Below are 12,594 nucleotides of genomic sequence, written 5' to 3' on the forward strand. Positions count from 1 at the left end.
AATACACAAAGACTGATTGTGTAATAGGGTTTACTTACAAGTGTCGTAGTGCAATATTTACAATGTCCAGGTCTGCGACCCCATTAGTGAAATCCATACAATTGTGACACAACACAAGTCCAGGGTTGATGGACATGTCATGGTCATTCAGTGCAGGGGAACATGAATTGCCAATTGAAAAGTGAGAGACAATTGCAGTACATAGCCGATAGGTCAACAGTGTGTCGGTGAAGGGTGCATACCTCCAACTGTGCTAACACTGGCATGATGTCAAGCACAGGACAAAGGAAAACATTGCCCATGTGGCATGGGCTGGTTCTACGGAGAACTCCTATGGGTGAAGATGATCTGTTCCACATCTTCATCCTCCGATGTGTGTGGTGTCTCTTCTGCCCTTGATGGTGGTAGTGGGGAGGTACAGGGGGCCACACACACTTCAGTGGGTGGAAATGTGGACTCCCTCTTCCTGGCAGCTGCCATCTGTGGAACAACTTATGGCATCACTGCAGCAAGGAGGAACTGCTGATTTTTTAGTATAGCAGCAACCTCTCTGTGGTAGGCAGCCATGTCTGCCCTGAGGGAGACCATTTCCCGGTGCATGGAGTCCATCTTGTTCTCAAACACGCTGATGCTAGTTTGGGAGGGCAGTTGGTGTGGCCTCTCCCTCATGCCAGCAGCTATGTCCCTCAGACACTGTTGGACTCCATGCATTGGGGAGTGTGTGCCAAGGTTGCCTGCAGTCTGTTCAGTAGCCGTAACGATGCACGTGCGCATACCCTCTAGGCTGGCTGCCATCCCCACCCGCACCTCCTTGGCCAGCTCCCGCTGGACTCCTACCACTGTCCTCTCAAAGCTTGTCCCTGGGTCCTCGGAGTCCTCAGCTGTGTCGGTGCTGACAGGTCGTACTATTGGGGTGTTAGGTGGGCCTGTGGGATGGCTGCTACATTAATACTCCTCCTTGCAACTGGAGGTGGTGTCTGGAGGTTTACAAGGACTTCCTGGAGGGCCTCTTGACTGATGGTTGTCAGCTGGTCATCCAGGTCATTGGGGTACTCCAGGATAGGCAGATCCACAGGAGAGCCATCATCCTCTGCAATGAGATGGTATAAAATCAGTCTATCTGTGTTGGGCAGTTGGTATGTCACGTCACTGACTTGCTATTTGAGGCTCATTGTCATCTTAGTTCCAAAACATTGCTCCTGTACATCATGGATGCTGTCTATCAGCCCTATGCCCCGCCTATGTGTCACATGAAGGGAAGCATAGTTAGCACAATTGACCACCTTTTGTGGTTTGACACCATTTTGTCATTGTCAACCCTCCCTATGCATCCAATGCATGGTGAGGCCTTGCCACAGCATCACACTTGGCAATGTTCCCCTATCCCAGTCTTACATGTTTCAAATACACCCATGCAGTGCTGAGGCCTTGCACCCCCCAGGGATGACATTGCCAGGACACTATGCTCTTGTTACCATTGATGGCTCCTCATGTTGATGTTTGTGTATGTGTGCTACATTGTATAGCACTCATGGACCTAGCAGAGTTCAATTTCATCTTCTGTCAGTGCAGGTGTGTTTGCCTTCCTACACACCTATGTCCTCCCCCTCAATGCAGCCCTCCTTGCACAATGATACATGAATGCAGCAAGGTGGCAGTGCAGCTACTTTGACACAGGCACAGGGTTAGACCCAGGGGTAGACAGCATGGGTATGACATTTCTGCTGTGTACATCATTATTTATGTGACAGTGCCTGATGGTAAATGAGTCTATGGACATAGCCAGTTAACAGGAGTTGTACTTAGGTTAGGGCCTGAAGCTGGTTTGAGGTGATTCTGCATGTAGTCATACTGGTCCCTTATTTCAAGTGTGTCAGTTCTATGAGCACCTCACTGCCATTGTCTATTTGATCACCCCCAACAGCACAGGTGGTAGTGGCAACCCCCATGGGCCATTGGCCTTGCACTAGCAGGTCTCCAGCAGCTTACAGACTGGCAATGCCAGCTGTCCTGTGACACAAGCCCAGTATTAAGTTCAAGGCTACCCTCCAGGTCTGTTTCTGCATTTCCACCAGTCTTTGCATGGCGGTGAAACCCCTATGCAAAGGTTGTTGGTGATGTGGTGTGGTGTGCCTCTGGGTGACCCTGCACAGCCCATGCACTTGGCATGGGCAGTTCAGGGGGTCCCATGCCCTGGCCCTTTGCCCATTCCACTGCCTGATTTGCAGAGCTGAATGCAGCGTGTCCTGTCACATCCAATGCACCCCTAAACTGGCACTGAGTCTGTTTGATCCAGCAAGAATGTTGTACTAAGTGCACCACAGAGCTACCATGAGCAGACAAATTTCCAGCCACCATCCCAAAGTGTGACTCATACTGCCAACCGCAAAGCGTACACTGCACTGGCAGTCTTACCAACACCGGACTTGCCCATGCACTATCCCCTGCACGCTGATGTGGAATTATACGCCATTATGTTCACAGTCATATCCCATGTGTTGTATGTGTGTGTTTATTTCCCCATTCATTTGTGTCCCAAATGGTTGTGTCAGAATAGTTGTGGGCCCAGCCTGTGACTGTTGTGACATACTGTTTGCTATCTGTGGTACATATGTTCTGTAGTGGCACATTTCAGTTCAGCATCAAGATGTGTGGTTCAGCACTACTGCGGTTTAGTTGGTCTGGGAAGTGGTGTGTTACCAATGACACAGGACCAGCCTGCTATTCCCCCAGTGCCTGTTCAGTTCATTGTTCCCTGCACCCAGAGGGTACCCTGACTGCATGATGGAGTGGTGGCTGCCTCATGTGGATGTGTTGTCGATGTGCAGTGTGGTGGTGCTCCCGGCACATGTCTGGGCACTGTTGGGATAGTTGCAATGACTTGTGTGATGTGAGATGCAGCACACATGCGTTTGGGCAATGAGGCAAGGCAGTTGCAAGGTGTTACTGCAAGGGACACCACCATGACATTACCTCAGGAATGGTATTGACTGACTACCTAGTCTCAGAGGTCTTGGTTGTGTTGGTAGTGTTGATATGACGAGGGATGTTGTGAGGACACAACCACTGGCACAGTGACTATAGATGCCATCTATCCCATGTGCTGCAAATGTACATGTAGGTATTTAGACCTGGTGTTCAACATATGTCCAGGTTTTGAATGTGTTATGGTGCATGGCACTACCAAGACATAGGTACATATGTAGCTTATGCCAGCATCGTGCAACTTGCTTAATGTGCTTTGTGTCCCTCTGCACTCCTTTGACATGCATTGTGAGAGTCCTATATGCCTCCCCCTTTTTGCACGTGAAATGTTAGCATACATTTCCCCCATGCAACTTACCCTGCATTTGTGGTGTTTCCTGGTAGTCTGTGCTGTCCTGTCCTGCGATTCCTGTGACAATTTCCTCCAGGATGAACGCTGCAACCATCTCCGCCATCTCACCCAAGTCCTGTTGGGGTGCTGGACTCCCAACTCCAGTTTACAGTGCTGCCTTCCTGTTCTCTGCCATTTTTTCCTTTGTCCTTCGCTTGCAGTCATGCCAGCGTGCCTTACACTCAGTTACGGTTCTCCTGACGTCTGCCACACTGTGAATCTTGTCCACTATCTGCTGCCAGTTTCCCTCTCCTTCCAATTGGAAATTTTGAGATGACGAAGAGTTGATTTTGATGCTCCATCACCTCTCTCACCAGTATTTTGTGCTCCTCTGCACTGAAACAACACTTTTCTTTTTCTTTTCCCTCCCCTGGGTCTTGTCTGTGTCCTCCTGGGTGCTTCCTGGTTGGTTGGGGGTCTCCCTTGGGTCTCTCCTGGCTTCCTGAGTCCATTTGACATCTCATTTGCACTGTTTACTCCATTAGCATCTGTATTTGACGCTATTGGGGGTAAAAATGGTGTATTTTCGTTTTGCAACGTGTTACATGTCGTAAAACGGATTAGAGTCATTTTTCCTCGTTAACATCATTTTGACTTACAACAAGGCACAATGGTTAAAGTTGGGAAAAATTACTCTAATCTATTTTTAGCGCCACCCAGCTTCATAGTATATATAAATATGACACCCGGGTGGCGTTAAAAAATGGAACTAGTCAGCGTTAAACTTTTTGACGCAAAACTGCATTAGAGCAGTTTTGCATCAAAAGGTATAAATTGAGGCCTGAGTGTTTGAATTGTTTGCAAAATAGTGAACAGATGTCTGGCCCTTTTGAGCATATCAACTTGAAAAATACAGGTGATGACAACTGCATTTGTTTGATTGAAAGTGACAACTGCAAATCAAATTTCACTCCTAGATTTGTGATACAAGTCACCAGAAAAGGCTTCTTGCTAAGGAAAGTTGGCCAGAAAGGGAATTCCCAGACCAATATGGAGCTAAACGGCAGAAGGATCTTGTGTTATTGATATTTAGCTTCAATTGGTGCCTGCAAATCCAAGAGTCAACAGACTCCAAGCAATCAGATAAAACATCAGCATTTTGAGCTGGATCCCCAAAGATCTTGAAAATAATCTGCATTATTTTCAGTGCACACAAATAATGAAACGCCAAATGACTGATTGAGGTGTATATAGGTTGAAAAGAATTGGAGCTAGCACTCATCCTTTTGAGACTACACAAATTAAAAATCATGGCTCTCATTGAAACAGAGACAATGACACAAGACCAACCTAGTGAATAAACAACACTGAAATCCATATGTCCATAATACCAGACCCTCAAGCACCTTAACAGCAGTTGATGGTCCATGTTGTTGAAATCTGCAGAAAGATCTAACAGCTCGCACTCTAGAGACCCCATAGAGCTCCTCCAATAAATACAGTTGCATTGACTGTCTCAGTAATGCAGAAGCCTCAAATGCATGTCTTCATAGGATGCAATAAATATGCTGCTAAGCAAAATTGGAAAGTTGATTAAAGGCAGTGCATAAAACAAGTTTACCCATATAAGATAGTTGAGTAATTAATCTGTTATTATGCAATATTTTCAGAATCTACATGTCTTTTTCAAAAGCAGAACAATACATGCACATTATAGTTCATCAGAGTACTTTAATGAGCCATTAATAATGGCCTCTGCGAATCTAATGTTCGTTGATGAAAGATCTTTATGGTACTTAGCTGGTAGAACATTCACTCACTGAGGAGCCAGAAGGCATACGCCTTTTAACCTACGTGTGACAATCATCATCATTCAGTGGAATAAAACAGGTTTTTGGATGAATGGAAGGTGCAAACGCAAAGTGTACCTCCTCCTCATCTGAGGATGGGCTGACATGAACATAGGTTTATTACCAGAAGATGTTTTAGTTTGTTGGTAGCAGCAAAGATAGTAGCTGCCGTATTTTGAGTCAAATACATTTTCTTCCCAAAAGGGTAGTTTTGCGATTTCTCGGTGCTTTCTTGTAATTCGAATTGTACCTTTTCTACTGACACTTGGCTTCGGCAGAGTACTTGCAAATCCAAGGCATGAATAGAATTTGAGTGAAGAGTGATACACTAAACTTTTTACTGATGTAATTGTGAGCCAGGTTTTATGCCTATCGTTATACCGGGAAAATCCGATTGTGGGATTTTGCCCAGGCAAATAACTTTCAGTATCTGTTCACAGGATAATTCCACCAATATGATACAATCTGATTGTGAGAGAATGTATGGATAAGAAAAGGCGTCTTGATGTTCCTGTGTAGGTCCAACCATAAAGATGAGTACGCATTCATAGTCCCTCAATTTTCTGATCACTCAATAATACTTTCTAATAGCTTCTCTGTCTAAATACGATCCTATTAAAAGCAAACGCAACTATATTTTGAGAGTGGAGATGGGGAAGGAATAAAATTGGTGAAGGCAGCGGTGAAGGAGTTTCTTAGTGGGGACAAATATTTTCCAAAATGAGAAAAAAATTACAAAAGATAGCAGGTTAATTCTTGCATTTGTAAATAAGCACTGCTTACATTTCCAATAGTTACACATATAAGTATTTGTGGTAAGTTGCAGCAGCCTCCAATCCCTAGAGTGCATCAGCAGGAGGATGGACACTTCTGCTTTTGAAGCTAAGGACCTGATGTGTAAAATGTCTGTTCACAAAATGTGGTCACAAATTGGGCACTTTTTGTAAATGGGAAAGAATTTTGCAAACACGCCTATATGCTAATAGGTTGGTTCACAAAATTCTGAAACATAGTGGGTCACAACCTAACCTACCTCATTAATGTTCATGAGATAAGTTGCAAATTGAGACTGACTACAATTGGATGCCATCACATGGATGGTGGCCTGCTGCGGTAATATATAAATAAAGCAAACATTTTTTAAATGCACCTAGTTTTCCTTTAAGGAAACAGGGCTGATAAGAAAAAATGTATTTTTTAAGTTTGTTTGAGAATTTCTGATGGTTCGCTATGCACAGGCTACTCCCAACAGCCTTTCTTCTATATTCACAAAGAGGAAGGTGTACCAACAGAACTACATTTCTCATTCATAAATTCATGGCAAAATAATTTAAGGAGAAGCATTTTTGGGGAGCGGTAGAAAAGATCAATCAGAATTCTCACCTGTGAAATTTACCCTGTAACATATTAACCCAGGAACATGCCAGCTTTCCATTATATTAATCTGTATACTGTTGCAGTAGTTTTACATAACCGAAAGCTTTAATATTGTTAAATTTTACAAAAGTTTGATACTGCCATGTACACTTACATACATATGAACCTGGCCCAAGGACATTGGAGCACTTTGCAACAGTCCCAGACTATGTTACACATTTGTAGTCCAGGATTTGAACCTCATTGCCCATGTTCCAAAGTCAGCATCTCTAGTCACTTGGCCACATCCCCTCCCCTCCCCCTCCACAACTACCCACATTAAATGACAGGCTAATCATCTTGGACAAAACATTCAGAGTATTATTTTTCTAACCGAGTAGATGCATGTATATAAGAGAGAATTACTAAGCAGTGGCCCAACATGTATTGCATCTTTGCAGTCTTTTCAGTTTTTTCACACTGACCTGTTAACCTTTTCAGTACATCAAATCCATGTCCCAGGGCTATTATGTCTAAGAAGGAAACCGTTCCATCTTCAAACCTAGCAAACAAATTACAATTAAATGTATATTTCAAATGGCATGAAAAATAAATGGTTGAAGTGTAAGCGCAAACTATCCTGGGACAATCATTTTCCAGTCAGAGCCCCTATTTCTTATGTTTACTATAATACGTTGCTCAATGACTAATCCTTTGCTTTGAAGAAAACCCTTCATGAGTCATGGATAAGTGAAAACGCAAGCTATCATTTTGCTCAGGCCCATAACGTTTCATGTCCTCGTGTAAAACTGTACAATTTACTCATTGCCCGCTTTTAGCCTTGCCATAAGGTCCTGCGTTTCTATATACTTCTATCTGCTTACCCCATGATCTACTTTAATTTACTGGCACTGAAGGGTGATGACTGATCCTTCTCTCTTTCTGAGTAATGTTGGAAAGGGTGCAAACGCTAAACGCTGCAGGGTCGCGCCAGGTTTTAAGTGAAAATGTCATTAGGGTTTCTCAGCCCATACATTTCTCAGTGTGCAGCAAGCAATTTTCTTCACAGATACCTGTAAAGGCTCCCGAATATTAAAATATTTAAAGAGTTTCTATTCAAGATGGTTTATGAAACGCATAGCTTTGCACCAAAAGTTATTTGAACAATTTTGTCATATATCATTGATTTGACTCCAATTTTTTAAAACATTTCTTACTGCGATCCCCCAACTCTCTTGGAAACATTTGGAAAGTTCGATATGCACGCTACATTTGGTCGATGCAATATATCGGCTAAATTATTTTTCTAGGGATATGTTTAGTTCCATGATATGTCCTCACATAGAGGATGGAGGTGACTCCATTTTTGCACTGTGTAGGAAATGATTCTCGAAATATTTTTGCAGATCTATATTAATCAGGAGTGGTGAGATAACTTTGTTATGAACGGTGGAATTTCTGTACTTGGAAAGTTACAATAAAATAAGGGGCAACATGGTATTCCTGATGTTGGACCTAACATCCTTGGCGTGGTTTTCCTCCAAAACTTTGTTCCTTTGATCCTCTTGTTTTTCCTGACTTGGCTTTTTGCTGGCTTTAGGCATCTGCAAATGCTACAACTTCCAACCAGTGCTAAATTCCATGTGGTCTCTCCCTAAAACATAGTAACATTTGGCTTCCACTCAATTAGAACATTTAATTTACTTTGACGTTCCTAGTACAGTGGTACTATATGTAACCATGTAACTAGGGCCTGTAAATTAAGAGCTATTAGTGGGCCTGCAGCACTTATTGTGCCATCCACTTAGTAGCCTATTAAGCCTATCTCAGGCCTGGCACTGCAGCCTGTGTGTGCAGTTTTAAACTGCTATTTCGACCTGACAAACATTTGCCGGGCCTAAATCTTTATTTTTAATACATGTAAGTCACCACTAGGTCCAGTCCAGAGGGTAGGATGCAGCATTAAAATGTTGGAAATGTACTTTTCACTTTTACATGACCAGGAAGTGTTTTCACTACTCCAAGGCCTGCCTCTCCCCTAGTATTACATTGGGTTAATTTCTTATATTTAATAAGTAATAACTTTTATTTGGGAGCAAGTAGGAATGACAACTCTGTTGTCCAAAAAATTGTAATCTAAAACCTTTTTTCATGGTTAAGGCAGATTCTATGTCACAATTCTGAAAATGCCTTTTTTAGAAATTTGGCCTTTTCTTGTGCTAACCATTTGGTGCCTGCAGCCTATGGCCTGAGTCACATGACTAGGTGTGGCTAGCAGTTGGTCTTTGTGTATTACTCCTAGAGCGTGGGACAAAGGAGAAATAGGTTGGGTCATTTCAGACTTCAAAGGGGGAGTAAAACTGTCTTCTACCACATTTGCACATTACAAAGACTCTTTTCACTATTCAATTTATTTCAGTTGTAAACAACTATAAAACAACAGTCGGGACAACTTCAGTCTACCACCTGTGTTGCGGGATCCATTCCCTTCATCAGGAGAGGGGACCCACGCCACCGTTCGTCAATGAAGAGGGGTGCCTGCTGAAGCAGGGAAGTGACTCCTTCACTTCAAGGGAGATTCCTTCAATCTACTGGTGCAGGCTGAAGACAGGCAGTCCTCTGAGGATGCATTACCTCGAATCAGTTACAGTTGCTGGCAGGAGCTGAAGATACAATGTTGCAGAAGTCATCTTTGCTTCTTTGTTGCAGTTTGTAGAGTTCCTGTAGGGTTCAAATGTAGTTTCGTTGGTGGAAGGTGAAGTAAATGATGCAGAGGATTCCTGCTGGAGTCTTGCAATCAGAATCTGAGGAAACACCTAGATAGCCCTGAAAGAGGGATTGGTCAGCTACACAGGTAAGTACCTATCAGGGGTGGGCTCTGACGTCATCTGCTGGCACTGGCCACTCAGATGCAGAGTGCCCACCACCTTGGAATCCAAGATGGCAAAACCTATGAACACTCTGGGGAGGCTCTGGGCACCACCCCTTCGGTGGTGATGGACAGGGGAGTGGTCAACCCCTTTCCTTTGTCCAGTTTCTTTCCAGAGCAGGGACAGGGCGTCCCTGAACCACTGTAGACTTGAGTATGCAAGGAGGGCATCATCTGTGCCCTTCAAAAGATTTCCAGAGGCTCTGGAAGTCTATCCCTCCCATGCCTATACCAACTATTTCCAAAGGGAGAGGGTGTAACACCCCTCTCCCAAAGGAAATGCTTTTTTCTACCTTCATGGGCTTGAGCTGCTCAAGCAACAGGAGGGCATAAACCTGTCTGTGAGGTGGCAGCAGCTGGGCTGCCTGGAAACCCTCAGAAGGATGGTATGCAAGTACTGGGGGTCCACTGTGGAGCCCACCGAGTGCATGGAATTGTAAAACCAATACTATAATCCGTATTCGGGTACAGTTTCCAGATGTTAGACACCTTACATGGCCATATTCCGAGTTACCATTGTGAAGCTGGACATAGGTATTGACTTATTTCCAGTGCACGTATAAAATGGTGTCCCTGCGCTCACGAAGTCTGGGAAAATGGTTCTGGACGACGTGGGGGTACCCCTGCTAGTGCAGGGGTGCCCTCACTCACAGGTACTTGGCACCCATCCTTCAGGGTTGGAAGGCATGACATATAGGTAACTTATAAGTGACCTGATGCAGTATAAATGGCAGTCCTGTAGAAGCCTTTGCATGGGCTCCCTATGGGCAGCAAAAGTAATGCTACAGCCCATAATGATTCCCTGGAAACCCCATGCCATGGGTACCTAAGTACCATTTACTACGGACTTATAAAGGGGCACCAGTATGCCAATTTGCAATGAAATACTGGGTTATCAGTATGTAGTGACAAATTTGAAAGGAGAGAGAGAGAGCATAGTGACACAGTGAAACACACTGCCATCAGGCAGAAATTGGGGGTAACATGCCAAAAAGAGGGTACTTTCCTACAGGTTGCGTATAAATGGTGGCACTCTCCACCGCCCATCTTGAAACCCTGCACAGGTTGTGAGAGAAAATAGAGGGCGAAGAAAGGTAGGAGGAAGAAAAGAGCCACTGCCAACCCCTGTCAGGATGGGATAGTCATTGCCAAAACCAAATCCTTACAGGGACTTCACACTATGAAGCTGTAGTCCTTTGACATGGCCACACCAATATTGTCCTTTGCACAATTGTGCACCACCTTTTTATGTCCATGGGGCCCTCTGCTAGAATATTGTTGTTCCTTGACAAGGTGAGAAGCCAAATGGCAGAAGCCAGGACTCCGCAAATAGCCCCTTCGGTTGAGAGATTCCTTCTGACAATGGGAGAGCTGTCTGCTTCCCCCGACTGGTAACAATAAAAATAAATGATCAGAACAGCCAGCATGACTGCACGGCTTAAGGAGCCTACCCAACTGTTTTTATGTAAGTGCATGCCAGGGAAGTGTGTGGGGTGCAAACACATTGTGGGGCATGCACAGTATGAAGTCTGTCAAAGAAGTTGTGACAGTACCTTAAGAGAAAGAAAAAAGAAAAAGCTTGAGAATAAAGCTTGCAACTGAATCAAAGCAATGAGATGCACATATTGTTTTCTTTGCCCGAAAAAGCAAACTGCTTGCTTGGCAGTCAAAGACATAGCCTTGAAATCACAAGCTGGAGGTCAAACTCTCCATCCTTAAACATTATGGTGGTCATTATGAGTTTGGCTGTCCTGCTCTGCCATGCCGGTGGTGGCAGTAACACCACCAACAGCGTGAAGGAGCAGGACCGGCAAATTATGACCACGGTGGTGAATGGGCTGCATAGCAGCCCGTTCACCGCCTGTACCGCCAGGGCGGTGGGACCACCGGACCGAATGTGTACCACTTTCGGCCTTGCGGTATACCTTATACTGAAGATGGTATTATGAGTATCCTTTCCACCAGGGATTACCTGGCGGCAACCCTGCCAGGAAATCCCCAGCGGAAAGGATACTGGCGACAGGAATTAACATTCCTGTCACCAGTATGTGACCCCCCCACCCCCTGAAAGAGCCACGCCCCCCTCCCACCCTCCCAAACCCTGTAGACACCACACTACCCGGCCCCCTGAACCCCATACATACCCCCACCCCCCATCCACGCATGCACACACACCACACACACACACACATATCCATGCACACACATTCACACACATACATGCATCCAGGACACCCCTCAACCCAGCTGACACGCATTCACACAGATACATGCACACACACGCAAACAAACACCCTCTCCTCCATTCACACACACTCACACAACACTCAACACTCTGTCTACCGCCCCTCCTCCCTTCCTCCCCTGTCATACGATCACCTTACCTGCTCGAGTAAGTCGCAATACGACGGGATGTGTTGTGATGATGTTTCAGTGGCAATGGCAGCGGAGCAACCTCCACTAGACTGCCGACCGCCAGTATGGCTGCTGGTGGCTCTCTGCCCAATTTAGGGCGGAGAGCTGCCAGGAACTGGCGGTCTCCTGGCCGGCATGACTTCAGCGGTCAACTGTTTTGACTGCCAAAGTCATAATGAGGGCATATGTTTAAACAAATTAACAAGCATTTGCAATGCAATGGGTTTCGCATTTGGTCCAGTTAGAGCTATTAGCATTGTAAAACCCTAACTGGAATTTTCTTGCCACCGAAATTGAAAAGGAAAAGTAAAACAGTTGACATAAGCGAGCCGATTCAAAGTGCCATGCCGCCATGAGCGTGAAGGAGAGATACAAAAGGAAAAAGGAGTTCACTCACGGTCAAACGTATTGGCAATTGTGCAATCACCCATGTAAGAGGGGCAGTCTGCAAGGCGGTAACAAAACCACCCACAAGGAGGGGCAAACATAAAGCATTTACCCATGATAATAAAGGATTTTTGAAAGGCAAGCCCACAAACGAGTGAACTTGATGGGCGTGCGGTGAGCATGGTTAAAAGGCCCCAAGACTTAGCACAGGTCAACTCGCTTGCATGCTCGACCTAAAAATGAGCAGGAATTTGTCAAAAACAACCTGACAAGTGGCCTCTGTCTTTGAACTCACAGCAAATGATGAAAACAATATTTAACAGGATCTTTTTTGTTCACTT

At 44.8% G+C, this 12,594-nt stretch overlaps 1 protein-coding gene across 1 annotated transcript in view; it reads right to left on the reverse strand.

Moving 5' to 3' along the window:
- LOC138280770 (molybdenum cofactor sulfurase-like) overlaps nt 1-12,594 on the reverse strand; it is a 566,269-nt gene that overhangs the window by 337,196 nt on the left and 216,479 nt on the right. Inside the window, exon 5 of the mRNA XM_069219519.1 lies at nt 7,008-7,084. Coding sequence (XP_069075620.1) covers nt 7,008-7,084 — 77 coding nt within the window. The remainder of the gene's footprint in view (nt 1-7,007; nt 7,085-12,594) is intronic.

This window comes from Pleurodeles waltl, chromosome 2_2, assembly GCF_031143425.1.
Source record: "Pleurodeles waltl isolate 20211129_DDA chromosome 2_2, aPleWal1.hap1.20221129, whole genome shotgun sequence".
Classification (NCBI taxonomy): Eukaryota; Metazoa; Chordata; class Amphibia; order Caudata; family Salamandridae; genus Pleurodeles; species Pleurodeles waltl.